General features: G+C 38.8%; 1 protein-coding gene across 2 annotated transcripts in view; it reads right to left on the bottom strand.

Annotated features, from left to right (window-relative positions):
- Window positions 1-15,072, bottom strand: part of parp4 (poly (ADP-ribose) polymerase family, member 4) — an 80,526-nt gene extending 65,454 nt beyond the window's left edge. Inside the window, exons 1-7 of one of the 2 annotated variants that reach the window (XM_057852816.1) lie at window positions 14,997-15,072; window positions 11,018-11,145; window positions 8,630-8,855; window positions 3,298-3,376; window positions 741-819; window positions 575-664; window positions 348-506 (exon numbers count right to left, since the gene is read on the bottom strand). In XM_057852816.1, the coding sequence (XP_057708799.1) occupies window positions 348-506; window positions 575-664; window positions 741-819; window positions 3,298-3,376; window positions 8,630-8,855; window positions 11,018-11,145; window positions 14,997-15,003 (768 nt within the window). In that variant the 5' untranslated portion in view covers window positions 15,004-15,072. The remainder of the gene's footprint in view (window positions 1-347; window positions 507-574; window positions 665-740; window positions 820-3,297; window positions 3,377-8,629; window positions 8,856-11,017; window positions 11,146-14,996) is intronic. The other variant, XM_057852817.1, reaches the window with a different exon arrangement.
- Window positions 15,073-15,653: the final 581 nt, after the last annotated feature.

The following is a 15,653-nucleotide window of genomic DNA, read 5'->3' as shown; positions in this document are numbered from 1 at the left end:
ATGTGACTTCTATTGAGTCTTTTGTTCATTTTGGACAATTGAAAACTTGATGGAGGTTGCGGCTATGGGGATTCACAAAACAGGAGTGACAAAGTGCATTGTTACCACAACTAGGAAGCCAACTAGGTAACACAGCCAGTTTTGTTTGGGGCAGTGTTTGTGTCCCCTCACAATAAATTTTATGTTGCCTCATAATGTTGCCAGTATTACCACTGATCCACAGAGGAAGCTTGAGCTGTTTTATAGTATAATAATCTTTTATGTCTCAGTGACGCCCTCTAGAGACTAATTGGCCACTACTGTTTTCATAATTACTCGGATATTTGTGTTTTAAAAAGTAAGATAACCTGCTGCAGCGGGTACGATCCCAGGTTCTGGTCGTTTGGGGGGCTACCGGTCCATAAGCACTGACCCGAAGAAAGCAGGCTGTCAATCATATTCTGGTAGACCTCAACAGCCAGCTCGGAAGTTGAGGGGAATGTCACAATGTCATGTTGTTCGGTGCGCTGTTAATACAAAAACAAAGTATGTGTGACTAATATTTGAATAAACTGAAGATAATTATTTGACTTACATCTTTCCAGTAGGCAATGACACGGTACTGCCGCCCTTTGTATCCCTTGGCGCTCTGCAGCTCCAGCACACACCAAGTTCTGCTGTCATCCTACACAGACAAGTATATTGTAGCACATTATTATCTCTGATAAGTAAGGCACAAAGCAACGTTGCCTCACAGTCACCTTATGAAAGATGGAATACTTGGCCACATTGAAGTCGACCGGGTATGCTGGAAGATCTTCATCCTGTACTGTATGAATCCTGGGAAAATTCACAGCAGAAGTGCCAAGATAAGTATTTTCATTGAAGTTATTCAGGAGTCACTACTGAGGGAGCTTTCGCATGATAAGCCTGCTACTCTATAACAGTTGTCACTGATGTGCAGCCAAAAGAGGGTAATAGTCCTCACACACTATATATCACTTTTATAAACAACCATGACATGTACAGTGGTATGAAAAAGTTTTGGCACCCCGGACGTTTTCATTATTTTCATTAATAAATCATTGGATGTTTTGATCGGCAACTTCATTGTGATCTACTGTATCCAAAAAAAAAAAAAAAAACTGATGGTGAAAGTAAGATTTCGAATTGAAACTAGGTTTTTGGACCAACGGAAGATGTGCAACATGCATCGAAAAAGATTTATATAGGTGCAAAGATTGGGGCACCCAGGGTTCGCGCTACTCATTCGCCACACCACCAAGGGCGAATTGAAACGGCACGTGGCGAGGAAAATATTTTCCATTCTTGTCACGCTGGCGAAGAACACATTTGACGGATGGAAGTCGCCTCGTGTCAAAAGCATCAGTCAAAAGCCCTCACTTTGAGGACTGTCTGCATAAAAACATGGAACAGTCCCACAATTCTCCACACACGGCCAGTATTGCAAAAGCCTGGCTACAGTATAAATAAAACAAACCTGTCAATCCCATTATATTACTTACCTATGCCGGTGGCTGAAATGTAGCGAGAGTTAGTATTCAAAATATCAGAAACACGAATGAAAATCATGAGCGAAAAAAACATATCCAAACTACTGAGTTTTGCCCCACCCGTGTCTAAAAAAGTCAAGCAGCATGAACCAGCGAAATTCATGTCGGTAATAAGCTAGACAAAGTAGCATCCATTTTCTACAGTAACAAGTAGTGGTAGCTGTTTAACATTTGACTCATGAGCGGGGCATTGTCTGAGCAGTCAGCAGATATGCCAAAAGTTTCAAAGGCCTGACAGGCCAGCCTTATTTTTCCCCTGTATTGAAGCCTTCTTACATACACTGTACTCAGTGGTTAAGTGGTATTTGACAGGTAGGGGAGCACGAAAATGTTGTGGCACAGTAGAGAAAATTACGTACATTATGTAAACAAATTGATTCGTTTTACAGTGATCCCTCGTTTTTCGCGGGTAATGGGGACCAGAAGCTGAGCTATACAGTGGGGCAATTAAGTATTTAGTCAACCACTAATTGTGCAAGTTCTCCCATTTGAAAATATTAGAGAGGCCTGTAATTGTCAACATGGGTAAACCATCAGAGACAGAATGTGGAAAAAAACCCAGAAAATCATTTTGTTTGATTTTTAAAGAATTTATTTGCAAATCATGGTGGAAAATAAGTATTTGGTCAATACCAAAAGTTCATCTCAATACTTTGTTATGTACCCGTTGTTGGCAATAACGGAGGCCAAACGTTTTCTGTAACTCTTCAAAAGCTTTTCACACACTGTTGCTGGTATTTTGGCCCATTCCTCCATGCGGATCTCCTCTAGAGCAGTGATGTTTTGGGGCTGTCGTTGGGCAACACAGACTTTCAACTCCCTCCTCACCCCGTGGCGTCAAAATGATAACAAGAACGGTGAGCAAAAATCCCAGAACCACACAGGGGGACCAAGTGAATGACCTACAGAGAGCTGGGACCACAGTAACAAAGGCTACTATCAGTAACACAATGCGCCGCCAGGGACTCAAATCCTGCACTGCCAGATGTGTCCCCGTGCTGAAGAGAGCATGCGTCCAGGCCCGTCTGCGGTTCGCTAGAGAGCATTTGGATGATCCAGAAGAGGACTGGGAGAATGTGTTATGGTCAGATGAAACCAAAATAGAACTTTTTGGTAGAAACACAGGTACTCGTGTTTGGAGGAGAAAAAATACTGAATTGCATCCGAAGAACACCATACCCACTGTGAAGAATGGGGGTGGAAACATCATGCTTTGGGGCCGTGTTATTGCCAACAAAGGGTACATAACAAATTATTGAGATGAACTTTTAGTATTCAGCAAATACTTATTTTCCACCATGATTTGCAAATAAATTCTTTAAAAATCAAACAATGTGATTTTGTGTTTTTTTTTCCACATTCTGTCTCTCATGGTTGAGGTTTATCCATGTTGACAATTACAGGCCTCTCTAATATTTTCAAGTGGGAGAACTTGCACAATTAGTGATGGACTAAATACTTATTTGCCCAACTGTATATTAGAAATAGATATACTATAGCTGTAGTTTCTTCGTACATTCAGATAATTATAGAATGTTTATTGACGATAGTATTAGGCTCTTTCACAATTACGTTTGACATAAATGGGTGTGGCCTACAAGCTGGTTTAGATGACCGGCAAGACGCTGGAAAGAACCAGGGAGCGGCGCTATGGGTCCACAAGTTGCATGCTGCGTCACTGGTTTCTACACCTAATCCTATTCTCATAATGCAACACCTTGCTGTGCCCAGCGTCTATACACACCTGAACGTGTCCGGTATGCTTTCACTCTTATCAGGAAGGCAGGCTTCATCCTTGGAAGGCTCCACGACGTCTCTGCTCACTGCAAATACATAAAAAAAGTCACACATACACACATTTTGTCACATGATACAGCAGTGTCATCAGCTCTCTGACAGACTGGACGAATAAGGAATCCACACCCCTGACACTGTACTTCCAGAGAAATGTGCCTGAAATCTCCCACGCACACACCTAATGTGCAAACTCAGAATGTTTTTTTTTTGGCATAGTTTGCTGCTAGAAACCTTTGCATGACCTCGAGCCGTTTGTGTCGAGTCGAGCGAGCCTGACGCAGACGCTTTATCAACAAGCCCATACATCAGCCAAGAGAGAGCACAACTCTTTAATACGTGTCGTCGCCATGAGCAAATGAAGGCCGTGATCGACAAGAGCCAAGAGTCGCTTGGCTGGAACAGGGTGGGTGTTGGATCTGATTCAATCTGTCTGCGCTGTGTAAACAGAGGAGAGTGCACATGCTGCATGGGCTGTTTTTCCATTAGTCCTCACGTCTGCACCACATATTTATGGCACTCTCTATCTGCACCGCTCGTGGGCATATATCAAGGTGGGATTTGTGCAAGCAAAACCTAAATCTTTTACAGTTTTTTCCCAACACGCAAATACTATATATTCTATTTCCCACAGCAGGCTTTCTCTTGTTGACTCCAAACTAAGGCCTGACGATAGGGCCCTAAATAAAAAAAAGAAAAAAAAAAGATTTCCTTCCCCAAAAAATCAGATTTCCAGTTTTAATGGATATCATCCTATCATCAACAACAAGTTCAAAAACCAATGTCATTATTCAAAACTAGCAGTCAAATGTCATACCTAGATAAAAACCTTCTCTTGTGGGACACTAGGGATAGCGAGGTATACACTGTTGGCCAAAAGTATTGCGACCCCTGGAAGTTGGTCAGATAATGGTCAATTTCTCCCAGAAAATGATTGCAATTAGAAATGCTTTGGTAGTAATAGCTTCATTTATTTTGCTTGCAATGAAAATACACAAAAGAGAATGGGAAAAAAAAAAATCATTAACATATTACACAAAACTCCAAAAATGTGCTGGATAAAAGTATTGGCACCCTGAGCCTAATACGTGGTAGCACAACCATTAGACAAAATAACTGCGAACAACCGTTTCTGGTATCCATCAATGAGTTTCTTACAATGCTCTGCTGGAATTTTAGACCATTATTCATTGGCCAACTGCTCCGGTCTCTGAGATTTGAAGGGTGCCTTCTCCAAACTGCAATTTTCAGATCTCTCCACAGGTATTCTATGGGATTCAGGTCTGGACTCATTGCTGGCCACTTTAGAAGTCTCCATTGCTTTCTCTCAAACCATTTTCTAGTGCTTTTTCAAGTGTGTTTTGGGTCATTGTCCTGCTGGAAGACCCATGACCTCTGAGGAAGACCAAACTTTCTCACACTGCGCCCTACATTATGCGGCAAAATTTGCTAATAGTCGTCAGACTTCATAATGCCATGCACACGGTTAAGCAGTCCAGTGCTAGAGGTCGCAAGGCAACCCCAAAATATCAGGAAACCTCTGCCATGTTTGACTGTGGGTACTGTGTTCTTTTTTCCCCCCTGTAAACTCTATGTTGATGCTTTTTCCCAAAAAGCTCTACTTTTGTCTCATCTGACCAGAGGACATTCTTCCAAAACGTTTTTGGCTTTCTCAGGTAAGTTTCGGCAAACTTCAGCCTGGCTTTTTCATGTCTCTGGGTCAGAAGTGGGGTCTTCCTGGGTATCCTACCACTGAGTCCCTTTTCATTGAGACGCCGACGGATAGTACGGGTTGAGACTGTTGTACCCTCGGACTGCAGGACAGCTTGAACTTGTTTGGATGTTAGTCGAGGTTCTTTATCCACCATCTGCACAATATTTCGTTGAAATCTCTCGTCAATTGTTCTTTTCCGTCTACATCTAGGGAGGTTAGCCACAGTGCCATGGACTTTACACTTATTGATGACACAGTGCACGGTAGACACAGGAACATTCAGATCTTTGGAGATGGACTCGTAGCCTTGAGATTGCCCATGCTTCCTCACAAGTTTGCTTCTCAAGTCCTCAGACAGTTCTCTGGTCTTCTTTCTTTTCTCCATGCTCAATGTGGCACACACAAGGACACAGGACAGCGGTTGAGTCTTTAATCCATTTTCCTATAAGTTTAATCCATTTTAACTGGCTGCAAGTGTGATTTAGTTATTGCCACCACCTGTTATGTGCCACAGGTAAGTAACAGGTGCTGTTAATTATAGAAATTAAAGAAGCATCACATGGACATTATTCATGAGAAATGCAGTCTTTCCTAAGGCAAAACACTACCGCTTTTGTCCACCGGCATCGCTAAAATCAACCAAAACTGAAAAGTTGCCAACTGTTGTTTTAAATTGTTTGTGGAGCGTTGTCAAATAATCCCAGTATGTCTGAGAGTAGCAGGATTGTGTCAGTTTTTTTCATTTTTTCTTTTATACACCACCGAAATCAACCAGTAAAAGATTCTCAAATAAAGCAACCAGATTGTAGTGAATCCTGCATCAATAGTTTCCTTACTGAGTTTTTCAAAAAAAGCATATTTTAAAACATTTTCAAAGAATGTCATATTGTCAAAAATAGATTTTGAAAGTTTTTACTGAGCCCTTCAATTGTATGTATGACTGCTGGTGGAATTTAACATCAAGGTTGCCCTCAAGGTCAAGTGACACCAAATACAAATCAGCTAAACGGCTATTGACCTGTTGCCCACCAATTTCGGAGACGATAAGGTAAAAAAATTCACAGGAAAAAAGCTGTCTAATAAAATCCATGTAGTGAATATCAATAACTTTTGTGTTTAAACATTTTTTTTTAGAAATACAGGGTTTCCCCTAGGATTTTTTTGTAGTTGCGGTGGTGGGCTGCATCGGAGTTGGAGAGCCTCACCTTGTCATGCCATGGCAAAATTGCATCATAGCATGACAAATGAGATTTTTTTTCACATTTCCTTCCCAAGAAGAACCATAACAAAGACCTATTTGAAATATTTCATGAGCCAGGCTAATGTCGTAAACTCTACATGTACGTAAAATGCGTAGCTGATTACAGCTACATTACCCTACGTAATAATCCGACTTTTTTTCTCGTAGCAATAGTGCAATCTACATCACGTAGTCCTTCTTTTTCCTTTTATTTGGCCCCAATACGCACTACATTACCACAACAATAATAGCCCTTCTGTTAATGGACCAATGGTGTACGTTTGCGTAGGGACTTTAGAGACATAACACTAGCAACTTTCCAGGATGCTCAAATTGTCCCCACCAACTTTTGAGCAAGCTTATTTGCATTATATAATAAGTTTACTTATAGAGGTCTTTCAGATTGCCTTCACATATTTTTTAAGGATAGAAGTGACCCTACCATTATTAAGTAAATTACTTTCATTATGTTCAGACTTACACTGACACCATTTTTTTCCTCAAACGCATGTTTGATTGGCTGATGACTGGATAAATCCCCTTGTTTTCAGTGTAAATCTACCAGAAATAAGTGAAATTATCTGCCAGTGCTTCAAGTACATTTTACTCACTTAGATGTCTTGAAATAAGAATATTTTCAACAAGCTATTTTCTTAACACTTATTTTAAGCAAAAAGTGAGTATATTTAATCTAAAAAAAAATCTTTTTTTCTTCAGAAATGTTTTTAACTCAAGAAATGATATTGTTCAAAACATTATATGAAAGCATTTTTTTCTTTGATTTTGGTGAAAAATGACCAACCTTTGAACGTACGGTCTTAATAAAAACAATTATTTAGCTAAAGTAAATTGAATAATCTGACCCATTAATCCAACTACTCTTTACCACTCAAAACTAGATGGAGACAATTATTCGACTACATTTTTTTTTTTTTTTAATTACCAGATTAAGATGTTATAAATTTGAAGTGTGAAAGTTAGTACAAGTCAATACAGATTTATTTTTGCATTGATCATTTAGCCTATCAATTAATTAGGTTCATATTGGTGAGAAATGTAGCCCTGACCCCCATTCACCCAATCTGTTTGGCAATATTAATGTCCCGTCCCCACCAAAAAGTGTACATGCAGGTTATGCTGTTATATCGTCCCTCCCAATATTGAGACCAAACCTATGCCCTTGTAATGGACCCATTTCAAGGAGTAGGAGGAAATTATAATTGCTGTGTAAAGAGTTTTACTAGTTTCGGTGAGAAGGTGAATAGTTTTTTTGTTGTTGTTGTTCGTGAACTACATTTCCACACAAAAGCATATTGAGGTACCATTTTACTTAGGAAGGAGAGGCATGAGAACCACTTTGAGTATCCCAGAGTTCTCGAAACTTGAAAAAAAGCACATTTATCAAGGTTAATAATAATAATGAAATAACAATAATAAAGAAATAACAGCGGGCTGCCGCAACGTGCGACCGCTATCTCTCACTAGCTCACCCGTTCTTCCTTCTATGTCACAGCTCGTCCCTTAATTATGGACATTGCAATACACAATGAATAGGTTGCCGCTGAACTATTAACCCTAGGCTGCTGCTAGTTTAAAACTGACTTTGGGAAAAAAAAAAAAAACATCTCTTTTACAAGGCGTGGCAGCTTTTATTTTGGTGTGGCGGTGCGCCACAATGTTTTCAATTTATAGGAGAAACCCTGAAATATGTCCCGTTCAGCTGGTAAGACACTCAGAATGGAAAAACAACATACCACATTATTCTGACTACAAACCACTCTTTTTTTCTTCCTTTGAACCATGTGGCTTTACTAAAAAAGAAAAAAACGTTTAATGGATTTTTACAGCCTACCAGCCTTATGCTTCCTTGTTGCAATTAAGTCTGGTTCACTCATTTTGCAGCGTCATTGGCAGCGTCACGGTGATATCGCTACACCGGTTGCGTTCAGAATCTCTCACTTGTAGCACGAATATTCTATTGTGTTCTCAGTTTCTAATAGAGCGGCTATGTTCACAACTTAAGCGTACGCCTACAACAAAATGTAATTTTCTATTTTATTGGGATTATATTGACAAAGAGGACTCTATCCAAAGTTTGGTGCTACCCAATAGTAAAGTGGCGAAACTAGACTACAGCCACCTCAGCACACTCTCACCACCACCCGCCTACCCACGCACCACACTGCTACCGCCACCAACATATTAGTTAATATTGACATAAGAATTCCCGAACTGGAACAAAAACAAAACATTTGATTTAAGGGATGGCTTGTTTCAGTTTTCTGCAAATATTTTTTTCACTTTGTTTTGCGGCAAAATAAATATTACCTTCATTTTTGAATGGTTTTGGCTGAGTTGAGGGGAGAGGAGGCATGTAAGAGGGTGAATCGAGGGTGGACAGGTCAAGCTTGTAGTCCTCCACAGGCAAGAGAATTCCTTTCTCCAGACAGTTATGCACATATTCCACCCCCACCACTGGTGTTTGCAACTTGTGGATTCTGTGCAGCCTGTTGGTGCTTAGGTGTGATACGTTGCTGACCACGACAAAGGAGCACTGCAAATGAGATACACAATTAAGTGCTGGGAATGTTGATTTACATATTGAAAATAGACATGTACCGATTAGCGGTTTCAAGGTATACCGTGGTATGAAAACGCCACGGTTTCAAAACTGCTAAAATTTTCCGTCATACCGTCCCTAAGGTATTACCAATTTTTTAATCTCCCCAAAATTCAGGGAGAAATCCCTAGCTTCCAGCTGCAAACCTCAACCCCCCCCCCCCACCCCCCACACTGGTTGTTGCTCAGTTTCAGTGAGTCAGCTGTGCTACACGATGTAAAGGAGGTGAAACTTCTGAACTTTTTCCTCCATCGAAGAAAACAACATCGCTGGTATGGGAATACTTTGGCTACAGAAAATTTACAGACGGCCACGGCATGGAGGAGGAGGGCCAACCGACATGTAAAAAATGTTTGCGGAGGATGGCTGCCAGGGAGGCAATAGCTCCAATATGATTTCAGATTTATACAAAATTTAAAGTTAGTTAACACTGTCATTAACGTTTCCAACCAGCTACGAGAGTAAACTCTTAACTAGCGTGTTTAGTGTGTCTAGCGGTGGTAAAATGTGGTGTTTTTGTCTCTCTGGCAAATGTGTTGAGGAGAGTGTGTGTATATGATATGAGTCATACGCACGTGCATTTTATGGAAAATAATCCCAATTATATAGCAATTATTTTTGTTCTGACGGTAATAATGTTGAGCTGTGGCTTTGAGTTTAGGCTCACCTAAAAGACTGCATTTATTTCAATTTTATTTAGAATATATGAATTTTTTTGTCATATTTATTTATTTAAACTTTAAATTATACTTATGTTCCAATTTGCTCATATGTTTTGAAAAATAAAAATCCTGTTAAATGGGGGAAAAGTTTTTTTTCCAGATATCTTAAAGTAACACATTTTAGAGCTGTAATTGGAATACCGTCATACCGTGAAATCGTGATATTTTGGCTGAAGGTTATCATACCTTCAGAATCTCATACGGCCACATGCCTAAATTTGAAAATAATATGTTTTTTGGATTACCGTAGCTATTACTGTGCGTAATCATAATTTTTAAAAATAGTGGGAATTGGGAGCGTCACCTGCATTGAAATCAGGTAATATCAAAGTATCAGTTATCTGTTAGCGTAACGGCATGGTTTTAAGCCTTTTTTTGGACATTGCATTTCTATATTAAATATGATATATATTTCATTTAATGAATGTTGTGAGAACAAATATGAGAACAAATGGGTGCTAGACAGGAAGATGCATGAGATGAAACTGATGATTTGCCGTGGTGAGCAAAACGGATGCCCATACGCCCATATTAAAACCCACATCAAGCCCAGATGGAAATGTCAGCATGGGTATGGCCCTTAACATGAGCAAACGTTGAAACCCTATTTAAAATGAAACATCATTAGACTTTACTTAGGAATATGCAAGCGTTTAAACTTTCACTTCGCAGTACAGAAAATAGATTACTAAAATGCTATGTGTGTGTTGCGGTAAAGATAGACAACGCATGGCAGTCTCAGAAGTAATATTCAGGTAATTATAGCCACCCCGAGATTACCTTTTATTATTTTCACGAGGGGAGAAAAAGAAGTTTCTTTTTGAGATGTTTTTTTTCCCAAGTGAACAAAGCAACCAGACAAAAAAACAGTGTAAAATACAGAAAATAAGCTCATTTTAGAATCCTACTGCTTTTAAGGATAAGTCATCTTATAATTTTATGTTGTGTCTCTGATTTTCAATGTTTCCTGTGACAGGCTGTCACTTATTCATTCAATCATTGATTTATTCATTTATTTATCGCTGTATGGTCCAAAGTGTTGGCGCCTTCTGACCCAAGTTGCCAAGGAAACAGCACAATTGCGTACATCTAACAATACTTATTAGTCTCCCAGAACAAACCATTTTGCGACAATATTTTTTTTCCAGGAACAAAACATGTTGAAGAAAATAATTGCCTTAACTATCTTGCAACTCTTGCTATTCAGTTCATTAGTGGGGTTTTATAGTGTTACACCTATTTGCTGCCTCTGTCATCGACAATATTCTTGAGAAAATGTACACACATAACCACAGAGAGAATATAGCACTGTACTTTGTTATCATGTGAAAAGCAAAAGAGAAAACCAATGCAAACAAGTGCTTGTTCTCTTACTTGCTCTGTGACCACGTAACAAATGCTTCCTCCATTTTTTGTCACAGACAACTTCAGTTTCCGCCTCTCCTTAAAGGACAGGTTTTTCAGGTCCAAAAGCACAGAACACTTGTCAAACACAAGTACCCCTGTACAAAGGTGACACAACAAAGTTTGTTAGAGTATGTTAGCCACTAAATATATTATCACCATAAGCTGATTTGGCAAATCTTTGAGTGAATATATTTGAAGGACTATTGACTGGGTTTAACTTTAGAACTTCTGCATGCAAATATGACATTACTGCATGGAATATGTCATTAATTCCTCTTTATTTCTCTTGTGCAAGACAAGTATTTTTTTCAATCGAATTTGGAACATTTCAGCTAACTTGCCTAACATGCATTTTGGCTGAGTGTAGCAACATGTCGAAAGAATTGATCTGCCTAAATACCTTAAATTCCCCAAAGATAAGGAAATACAGAAACTTTGGATCTGTCGGGTGACTCGAAGCTTTTTCACACAAGCGCAAAGGCAGTGGCGCACTACTTGCCAGCATGACCATTATTTGGAAGTGCTGATGTAGCACTGTTTATGGAAGAAAACAGCGAGGCTCTTCGTAGATAGAAATTAATCGTCTGCATTGCAAAGAGATGTAGTTTTAATTGTTGCACTAGAAAGCCATGACGTTGCTCATTTAAAGGAGGAATGGGAGATGATAGCAGCTGTAAAAAGGGCTCCACAAGAAAAAAACATGTCTAGAATGACTACGTTTTTTTCCCTCTCCTTAGCATTTCTTTATCTACAGGTATCAAGAAGATACCGTATTGGCCCGAATATAAGACGGCCCTGATTATAAGACGACCCCCTCTTTTTCATGACTCAAGTTTGAAAAAAGACTTTTGAGCACTAAATTAATTTTTATACAGAAAATAATACGGTACATCTGAAACAAATGATTATAAAAATATATTTGAGAGAAAAAGAATGTTATTTTGCCTCATTCAAATCTTAATATCTGAACATTTAAATATGTAAACTAAAGTGCAATTACATTCGTAAATGAATGGCTTATGGTTTTTGAAATGTAAATAAACCAATCTATTGTGATAAGACAACAAAATTTCAATAACTGCTAGAGGTGTGCAAAATTTCCGATTCTTAGATTATTCGCGATTCGGCCGTGGATGATTCGAGAACGATTCACAAACATCCAAATTCCGATTATTAAAGTATGCGAAGTAAAGCGGAAGTACACAACACTCAGCGCGCTGCGCGGTGTTCGGGACGGAACGGAGCGAGAGTAGCTAAACATCATGCTTCCCATTACCCGGCCCGTCGGGTAATGCCAATGCTCAACTCACGGCTCTAGCTCAACTCATGCAACGAGATAAAAAAACACAACAACATACCTGACTGCTGCCGAAAAGCTGCTAGAAAAGTACATCCGTATAATGTCACGGTGGATATCATTTATATAGGACTAGATGCATTATAGATTTGGTAGTGTTAGCAGCACATCGACAAAAAGCTAGATGCGGGAGTTATAAATGGCCGCCATCTTAAAGCAGTACACTTCCCTGCAAGGCTGTTGTAGCGAACCTTCCAAGCAAACCTAATTAACTTTTTATCTAAAATACTCCTAAATCGGTAAAATATTTAATTGACTCTATCTTTACAATAGTTTTAAAACTTTCACATGTCGAAAGTAGACAAAAGGGAAATTATGGAATAACGGGAGCAATTTTAACAAATTTAATGGCTGATTCACAACATTAAATTAATTGAATGTAGTTTAAAGCTGCTGATACAGAATGGGGACTGGAGTTTTTTATTTAATGTTATTTTTGTATATTTGTTTACTGCTATATGTTAACTTGATACTGAAATAGTAGTGTGGTTTAGCCTGAGAGTATTTTTGAACAATTTTGGAACTAATGTACAAAACATTAAAAAAAAAAAAAAAAGAGAGAGAAAAAAAAAGGAGGGGGGTGCATCAATAATCGTTTTATAATCGAATCGGAGCCTCTGAATCGTAATCGTAATCGAATCATTAGGTGCCCAAAGATTCCCAGCTCTAATAACTGCATTAACCATCAAAGTGAGGTCTAACAAACTGTAGTCTTGAAACAAATCTGAATAAGGAAAAACATTGCAATAAAATAATGCAAACTGGTTAAACTTGAGAGTAGCTGTGATCTGTCATGACACAACATCGCTTCAATGATATCTGGCGCCATCTAGCGTCGTGAATGGGTATAATGTCTAGACCGCGAATATAAGACGACCCCTACTTTTTCAGTGTTATTTCAATGAAAAAAAACACTGTCTTACAGTGCCTTGCAAAAGTATTCGGCCCCCTTGAATCTTGCAACCTTTCGCCACATTTCAGGCTTCAAACATAAAGATATGAAATTTATTTTTTTGTCAAGAATCAACAACAAGAGGGACACAATCGTGAAGTGGAACAACATTTATTGGATAATTTAAACTTTTTTAACAAATAAAAAACTGAAAAGTGGGGCGTGCAATATTATTCGGCCCCCTTGCGTTAATACTTTGTAGCACCACCTTTTGCTCCAATTACAGCTGCAAGTCGCTTGGGGTATGTTTCTATCAGTTTTGCACATCAAGAGACTGACATTCTTGCCCATTCTTCCTTGCAAAACAGCTCGAGCTCAGTGAGGTTGGATGGAGAGTGTTTGTGAACAGTAGTCTTCAGCTCTTTCCACAGATTCTCGATTGGATTCAGGTCTGGACTTTGACTTGGCCATTCTAACACCTGGATATGTTTATTTTTGAACCATTCCATTGTAGATTTGGCTTTATGTTTTGGATCATTGTCCTGTTGGAAGATAAATCTCCGTCCCAGTCTCAGGTCTTGTGCAGATACCAACAGGTTTTCTTCCAGAATGTTCCTGTATTTGGCTGCATCCATCTTCCCGTCAATTTTAACCATCTTCCCTGTCCCTGCTGAAGAAAAGCAGGCCCAAACCATGATGCTGCCACCACCATGTTTGACAGTGGGGATGGTGTGTTCAGGGTGATGAGCTGTGTTGCTTTTACACCAAACTATGGTTTTTTAATGCATTCGTTATTTAGTTTATAGGTATTTTTTGCCGTTTTTTGTAGGAATATGTGTCTGCACCATTTGTTAAGAGCATTGTAACCCCCCCCCCCCCCCCCCCCAAAAAAAAGTAGAGTTTTATAGCATTTAAGCTTTTAGTGGTCTCCAAACTATTCCACATAGGGCCGTAGTGGGCGCAGGATTTCATTCCAACAAAACAAGACAACACTTTTGCACCAATCTGGTGTCTTAAAAGTGTAATCAGTTGATTGCAGTCAGGTGCTGCTTGTTTTAGTAGAAACTTAACTGGTTAAACTGTTGGTGCTCGATCGGTTGGAACAAAAACCAGGACGCACAGCGGCCCTTGAGGACCGGTTTGGAGACCCCTGCTTTAAAGGGGTGAGCCGGTGGTTGGATTCATTACCTTATTTCTAACCACCTAGTACTGTAGTTCGTTTGTACACATTTTTTCCTAGAATACCTACCTCAAATAAAGATTATTTCTCCTATGGTGATAAATTGTTAATAATATCAACACATGGAACAAACAAACAAAACAAAAAACCTAAACTAATAACATTTTCAAAAGGTTACCAGACAATTCCGCACAGAAGTATGAAAATAAAATGTTGCGTTTCGTCAGCAACGTATAGCAATACAGTGAGAATTACAGATGTCAAAAATGTAAAATAGCAAGGTTACTCTGAAACTTAATAGTCATCCATTCTTATGTGCCCAAAAAAAGAGAAGCTATCTCCCGTAACAAGTACAGGTATATCCTGGCCGACACCAAAAGTAAGGAAGTAAACATGTCGGACAATTGCATATACGAAAGTGACGCTGATTTTAGTGCAAATATACAAAATGTTCATGGTTTTCGAACACAGCAATTTAACAAAGTTCATTAAAGTAACTTTAGAAAATTATACAGACCTGTCATGTCTCTTTTTGTCAGGTATGTATGAACCGAAACTAAAATCTAGCCAATGCTTCCGGCTATTCAGCTTCCGGCGTAGTTTCAAAATAAAAGCCCAGGTTTCAAATTAAAAAACAAATCCTTACCACATCACTTATTCCCTTAGCCATAAGAAAACTTAATTATTCCCTGTGTATTTAAGTACAAGTGATTCAAAGTAAACAAATGTATTTTTTTTTCTTCATAAAATGTATTTTGATTGCAGGGAAGTCTGTTTTTTCTGTGTTTTTTTACTCTTCACATAAATATTACTGTAAGTTTTGTATACATTATGTTTATATTGTTAGTTTTTTTGGGTGGCATGGCAAGCAACTTTTTCTTCATTTAGAAATCTGTCCTGTTCAGCTGGTTTGACACGCAGAGCACAAAAAGAAACATAATTGAATACCAAAGTTTTCAGACTAGGGCTGCAGCTATCGATTATTTTAGTAGTCGAATAATCTATCACCCATTCAGTTTGAATAATTGAGTAATCAGATGAGGAACATTTAATGCGTTGCACAATAAATTTTAGGAGATGTAAAACAAAGACTTGCTAAGATTGCACTTTCAAAAGAACATTAAATGTGAATACAAAATAAAATTCCCGAGTGTTCCTTTAAACTATGCAGGAA

Source organism: Corythoichthys intestinalis, chromosome 12 (genome assembly GCF_030265065.1).
Source record: "Corythoichthys intestinalis isolate RoL2023-P3 chromosome 12, ASM3026506v1, whole genome shotgun sequence".
Lineage (NCBI taxonomy): Eukaryota > Metazoa > Chordata > Actinopteri > Syngnathiformes > Syngnathidae > Corythoichthys > Corythoichthys intestinalis.
The sequence above is the reverse complement of the archived record's forward strand: the minus strand, read 5'-3'. Positions and strand labels throughout refer to the sequence as shown.